At 37.2% G+C, this 7114-nt stretch overlaps 1 protein-coding gene across 1 annotated transcript in view; it reads left to right on the top strand.

Annotated features, from left to right (window-relative positions):
• Positions 1-7114, top strand: part of mdga1 (MAM domain containing glycosylphosphatidylinositol anchor 1) — a 180863-nt gene that overhangs the window by 129564 nt on the left and 44185 nt on the right. The window contains exons 7-9 of the mRNA XM_017304105.1: positions 1550-1819; positions 5524-5853; positions 6481-6509. Coding sequence (XP_017159594.1) covers positions 1550-1819; positions 5524-5853; positions 6481-6509 — 629 coding nt within the window. The remainder of the gene's footprint in view (positions 1-1549; positions 1820-5523; positions 5854-6480; positions 6510-7114) is intronic.

Below are 7114 nucleotides of genomic sequence, written 5' to 3'. Positions count from 1 at the left end.
AGCCTGTTTGAAGGTTTAAACCCCCTTCATTTTTCTCCATCCAGACTATCAGAAAGTCACTTGACAAATACGAACATATATTCACAACTGCAACAGAATCAGTGCAAGTGCTACTCCAGTGTTAGASCAATTACCCAATGACAACATTACTTGATACCAAACATCTAAATGTCTTTACAACAGTTAAGTTACATATTAGATTGGAATCTCTGTTGAGGTTGATTTACAAATAGTTATGTGATATCCTAATTTACTTTATTGAGTTTAAATTAACTTCATATCTTTGGTAGATTACTCAGGGACACAGAATGAATGAAAGATGTTTAATTACAATTGAAAATATGTGACTGAATTACAGCAGGAGGGTCAGAATCCGTTTCGGAGCAGCATCTGTGGAGAACRTAGGAAGATTTTAACGGAAAGAAAAAATAGGAGAGACATTTTTGCTCTTGCAAATTCTGGTGGTGGGTTTGGTTCATAATGAGAGAATGATCCCGGTGCTGGTCGGTGGAGGGAGGGGCTGCGGGGATGTTTGAGCTTTTTTTGAGGAAAGCAACACTGAGCTTTCCAGACTGACAAGAAAAGTTGAGAGCAAAGCTGCTAAGTATGACCGAGTAACAAGTCATACGGAAACTAAGAAAGCACAGAGTTAGATGAGACGACTGCGGTTAGATGTGAGAGAATCATGACAGTGAAAATATACATACCAAAAAACATACTAAAAAGTTTTTGGAAAAAAAACAGAAAATAATGTAACAAGCAGTCTGTGTCCAAATAGTTTTGTAATGTTCTAATTACTACTAGCTCTACTGCAGTAAAACTAATGGTCTTTTTTTTTCTTCGATGGTGTGCAATGACATGAAGGCTTACACAAAAATCAAAAGAGCAAGAGGTGCCTGACTCCTCTGTGTCATGGAGTTCTAGTTGTAGTAGAGCCTAGTTAGATGGTTAGTGTGCAAACCTTTAACCGCTCAAAGGATTTCATCAKACAACAAACTGATAGCAAGCTCATTTTTCTCAATGTGCTGCTTCTGTCATCCCATTGAGGTGTGAAATGCTAAGACATATTACAGAATGTTGTACGTAGGAGTGCAATATAGGTTAAATAGACCATTTAAATCYACTTACGTTTCTCAAATGTATGTTTACTTAAAATTATTAAGCTACTTTTGGTATAGCAAAAATCCTAGCAGCCTCCTGTGGCGGTTTTTCCCATCCTAGATGCAACAACTAAAAGGGAGATAAAATGTTTACACAATTAAAAAAAATTATAAACATACTTTWAAAAGCCCATGTTTATAACATTAGAATACTCRTGTTTGGTAAATTAAACTATCTTCAGGTGGAAGATAATAGGTTCWATTCCTAGTCATACTTTGTTTTTAAGTATGACTGGTGCTCTCCGTCCTTTCTAAAGCACATTATACACATGCACTTACAGGTTCAACCATTAATACTTCAAATTGGAAAAACAGAGGGCAAGATTTTGTTCTGTGCAACCACATAATGCAGTGCAATGCTCATTTAACACCGTTTCTCTTCTTTGCAGCTCCCCCAATGATCCGGCTGTCAGTCGACGACACGGTGGTGGTAGATCCTGGGCAAGATGTGGTCATAACCTGTGAGGTGACTGCAGGTTTACCCTCACCCACGGTGACGTGGTCCCGCTATCCCGGAGCCCTCCCACTCAGTGCCCAGGTTCGGGGTCCGACGCTGTTCTTACGTGCAGTCACTCCAGCGGATGCAGGTTTCTACAACTGCACGGCGACCAACAACGTGGGGAACCCCGCTCGCAAGAACGTCAATCTTACTGTCAGGAGTGAGTGAATTTATTTTGTTCTCCTGGTAATATATAGAGACAATGTTTAGTGAATTTATTGCAGTATTTTGGGGCATCAGAGTTTATAACATTAGATGTTCACTAATGCATTTACAGCATGCAGAAAATATTTAATTAAAAAACTGAACTTGAGGTATTGCTATTGAAAACCCTGGCAGAAGGCTTCAAATACAGCTTTGTCTGATAGTTTTTGGAAAAATCTCTAGACGAAAGAGAACAAGGTCATTTAACAATAATTACTCAGATTTTAATATTTACTCAAGGGTTGTTCACTATGTTTTTATTATCCTCTTAGTCCAGTTCATGGCTGCAGTAGCTAAAGCCAATTAAACTAGTTCACAGGCATGAAGCCGGATTCACCATACAGGACAGCTCTCCATCCATTCTAAGGCCAAACAGAAAAAGAACCAAAATTTTCAAAGAAAATTTTATCCAATATTATTCAGAATTTTATTCAAATGTAGGTTATGCAATTTTTACAATATTATTTTTGAAAAAAAAAAAAAAACTTGTCAGAAAAAAACACTAATTATTGCTGTGACCAAAACAGATGAGATAAAATGTATCTATAAAAAAGTCTTTACCCCTTTCTAACCAAAGCCAGTGTGATTCAAATAACACACCGGTTTTGTGTTGGCATAATAACATTATGCCAAATCTGGCATTGTTATGCACAGAGCCAAATTAGGTAAAGTGTCATACTTGGCCCAAAGTTTTGGTACCCTGTCCATACAGGTTTCTTTTTGACATTTTGGCCTTCTTTTCCAGAATCTGGAGTTTATTTTTAAAAATCAACTTGGTATTCTTTCATTCTAAAATGTTTCTCACGAACATGCCGTCATTTCCACAAATGTCTTCCTCCATAAAAAAAYGAACCAAAACTTTCTAATAACAATTTCAGCCCTGTATGTGGCAGTGCAGCACAGAAACTGGAACGTATCWAAACCAAAGAAGCTTAAAACTTGCTGCATTAGAGCTGAGGGYGTTGCGTCGTCGCTCTCAAGTAGCGCATAATAATAGTTCCCTTTGTGAAAATTCAAGGAATTAAATAGACTTTAATTTAGGTATTAATTTTTACTTTTTGAAACTGATTACTTTTTTWAATTTCTGGGAAATGTTATTGCAGCATGAGTTATTATACAATATTTAACATAAATCTTTTCGGTTTGCTTCACAATACTACTAGCTCCCCTCCTACTAATACCAATGATAACCTAAAGCGAGAAAAGTTTCTTTCACTGAGGATAAAAAACTACCTTTCCAGTCACTGACAGTAATTTGGGACTGTATTAATGGGAAAGTCTGTGTGTGCTGTAAGCAGTTAATCCATCATTACATTGAGCTGATGTGGATCTTGTCAGAGTGGGCGGGTTAAGTATTGCTCTTTTTGTAATTTCCCTGTCATTAAAGCAGAAACCTTCCATTCTTCCTAGCCTCTGGCTATTTTTGGCGCCTTTAATCATCTTTATTCACTCCAATTAGTTAGACTGGAGTGGAAGCAATTAGTGACAGTCTCTTCTGTTAGTTAACACTGTGGAGAACGTATGCCAAATACGCTTCTCCTGTTAGTCTAATGGGCCTGAACGCGTCTTTACACCAGCGCAGGTGGAAAGACGATTAGAGGCAGATGCATTTAAAGTTGTGGAAGCGCAAAAGAAGTCGGTAGGTGACACCTGCACATACATGTGCACATACGTGTGTTTCCATGAGTTCAGCTCTCACTCAAACCTCAAATTGCATCTTAGCTTTGAGCAAACATTATAATGAAGCAATTTTTGTCCATATGATAAAGAGGAGACCATGCAATATTACTGTGTAAATGTAAATGCACAACATCCATAAACCACTCAAGCARATAAACAGACCATTCACACGAAGCTGATAATTACATGTAAACCATTCGGTCACTGTCTTGCAGCAGTCTCTGTATTTCATGAAGTCTCTTCTCCAGYCTTGCCGTTTAGTAGGGAAACAGAGAGCTGTTTTGCATTCAACATGGAAATCATTTGGGGAAAATGCAGCCTTTGAAACTGAAAATTAAATGTGACAGTGTGAAAGTTACTCTTTGTCCTTGATTTGGTTTCCCCCCCACCTTCTTTTTATATCCCTGTTATTTTATTCTGAATCCCGGCTCCTTTTTTTTTTCCTTGCAATCTTTAACAATTTGCCTCTTCCTCTTTTTTTCCATTCTTTTGTCTCCCATTTCTTTTATTCCCCTGGGTTTTTTTTATTTATTATTATTTTTTATCACCATGCTCCCTCCTTATGTATGACCAGGCTATCTCCCTCATTGACACACAGTCTTTCTGGTGTATTTTTATAATTTGTCCTTGTAAAACTCTATTGCCTTTAGCAGGCAGTTTTATTTGTAAGTACATTTTCCAGTATTTTACCCTCTAACCAAGTGACTGCAAAAGTATTTATACCCTTGACAATTTTTAAATTTTTACAATTTTCAACCACAAATTTTAAAGTATCTCTTTCTGATTTCTGTGACAGATAGAGAGCAGATGGATGAAGCTGAATCCTGAGTAAAACTTATAGAAAACCAGGGTGTTGTAATTGAGTTGTTTACATCAAAGCATGTGAATGTGTAAAAATAGTTCTGTGAAAGTCCAGACATAAATTAAATTGAAAATGTGAAACTGACAAATGGTCCACATTTAGTCTAACTGTGGTTATGACATTTTGCAAAAAATGGGACAAAATTTCAGTCTCCAAATGCCAAAAGCTGGTGGAGACATATCTCAAAAGACTTGCTGCAGTAATTGCAGTAGGAGGTTTTTCGACTTACAGGGTCTGGATATAAATACACACCAGACTTTGCAAAAAWTTTTAAAAGTAGGAATTGGAAGCACATCTCATGTTGTGCTAAAGGCATGCATCATCAAAATACTAAAAAGTCATTCGGTATAGCTACTTTGCAAGCACTGCAAGTTGTCTGTATTTACTTTATTGCCATTTTTTTTCTGTGCACAGTGTTCTAGGACCAATATGTATTAGTAAGAGGTCTAATGTCACTCCATGTTTATAATATCTAAATTAGACAGTATTTAAAACATGGAACATGGGACAGCAGTCTCTAAMGTGTTCATGTTAATGCTTTTAGTCTGTACACTGTCAGTGCTTTAAGCCAAAGTCAAATTCCTTGTTTGTGCACACAATCTTGGCCACACAGTGTCAGTAAATTCTGATTATGATCCTTTTAAATGAGTTCAAAGCTTACGAACCACTGTGCAAACCACAGGAAGAGATGCCTTCTTCTTAGCAGCTGCAGTCKGTCTAGTTTSTRGAATAATAGGAAGAGRAATAAAAGCTATGGGCTGATAACATTTAAAACAAGTGCTCTACATCTATAAAGTTCAGACTTAATACTGCGTRTAAGTGATAGTTACYTATATTTAWGATAGTAAATGCATGCTCCTTAAGCTGTTTTTTAAAATAAATGACTAGGAACAGTAATTGGTCAAAACAATCATTAATTCCTCACATTAAGAGATAAAATTCCAACAAGAAAACAATGTTAGTATCGTGAGTTTTCTTAAGCAGAGGGTTAGRAAACTTTATTAASCATGTATCGTAAAAAGATGATCGTTGGATAATTCTCTTTGCAACACCCTGTGCGGTAATACATCTTAATCATTCTTCTGTCCTTTTCTTAATGTTGTTACTGCAACTCACAGCAATGAGCAACCTGACTTTCCAAATCACACCGGACTCTAACAAGGACAGTGAGACCATCCAAATGGGTCGGGACCTGAAACTGTCATGCCATGTTGACGCCACTCCACAGGACAAAGTCAACTACACCTGGTACAAAAACGGTGTCGCCGTCTTCAACTCGGAAAGCTTGATATTACTGCGCAGTGACCCTGACATGGCGCCCGGCACAAGTAGCTTGGAGATTGTAGACATGAAGTTCAGAGACCTGGCTATGTACAGCTGTGTGGCAAACTTCCCAGGCAGCAGGGTGCCAGAGCTGCGTGTGGATGTCAACATCTCCCAAAACAGTGGTAAGATTTTAATTTCTCTGTTTCTATTTCACATTTCTGGGAGACTGGGTCAGACTGTGAAAAAACCTTTTGCTGCTGTTATTTTCGGACATAACTAATTAGCACTAAGGAAATTAAAACAAGGAGCTCTCAACAAAATTTATTTAGACTGACCTTTAGACTGATAAACTGAACAGAGAGAGCACTGCATTAATCAGCCAAAAAATAGAGGAAAATATATATGATTTTTTTTTTCAAATTTCATATATATTTTCAGTTGAGGTAAAAAAAAATGTATGGCTTTTTTTCAAAAATTTCTCAAGTGCTGTTAAACAGAGTAATGATTTTTTTTAAATACAGCTTTTCCAGATATCCTTTTGAATGCTTGCATTAATTTGCTTTGTACACAGAAAACAAATTATTTCAGAAAAACCAAAAACTGCCAGGGTTAAAATTATTAGCTCTGGTGCTAATAGTCAGTTGTGTATCCTTTTTGCTGGACAACAGCATGCAGTCATTTATTGTAATTTGCAACAAATCTTTGTGAAATCTGAGGAATCTCAGTTTTGCTGCTGATTGCATGAGGTTTCCTTTCAAAAYCCTTACACCCTTTATTCATCATTCCTTCAACCTTGACGAGATTAAAAGTCACAGAACCCCTGAAGCATCTCCCCAGCACGATACTCCTAGCACCATGTTTAGCATTTGTTTTTATTTATTTATTTTTTTTTTTGTTTTTTATTATTATTTTTTTATGTTTAGCATTTGTTCATACCTGAGATTCGTTATAGGATATCTGCCATTGTAATGYTTAGGGAAATTAGTGTGGCCTGCTGTTGCCTATCCGCCATTGTGCATCATTGCTAAGCAATAATTATTTCTCTCATGTACCTTTCCAGGGTTGTTCACCGTTGGTGGCTTGTGTGTTATTACCTTACCACTGGGAATTCACTGTAGCTGGTTTAGAACAGCCCGTCTATTCATCTGGCTTCTATCCTTAGTGTATCTCTTTAGTTGGACAGCCAGAGCTCTGAGTCTTTGGTAAATTTCCAGGGCCTCATGYATGGGCAACTGCTTCTATCTCTGAGACGCCCCCTTCTGGAGTTCTGACAATTGGCTTTCTTCTTTCCTTGTTACCTCGATTTTGGCTTCTATACTTCTAATCCTTGTGGGTATTGTCCATTTTGGTCTCTCTTAACTTTACCATTGCTAAGCATCTCTCATTGTTGCTGTTATTACAGTATCTCTGCTTGCTGGTTTCTATAGTCACTGTGCTTTGTCT

The sequence above is a fragment of the Poecilia reticulata genome, linkage group LG3 (genome assembly GCF_000633615.1).
Source record: "Poecilia reticulata strain Guanapo linkage group LG3, Guppy_female_1.0+MT, whole genome shotgun sequence".
NCBI lineage: Eukaryota > Metazoa > Chordata > Actinopteri > Cyprinodontiformes > Poeciliidae > Poecilia > Poecilia reticulata.
Note: the sequence above shows the minus strand (reverse complement) of the source record. Positions and strands in the feature narration are given on the sequence as shown.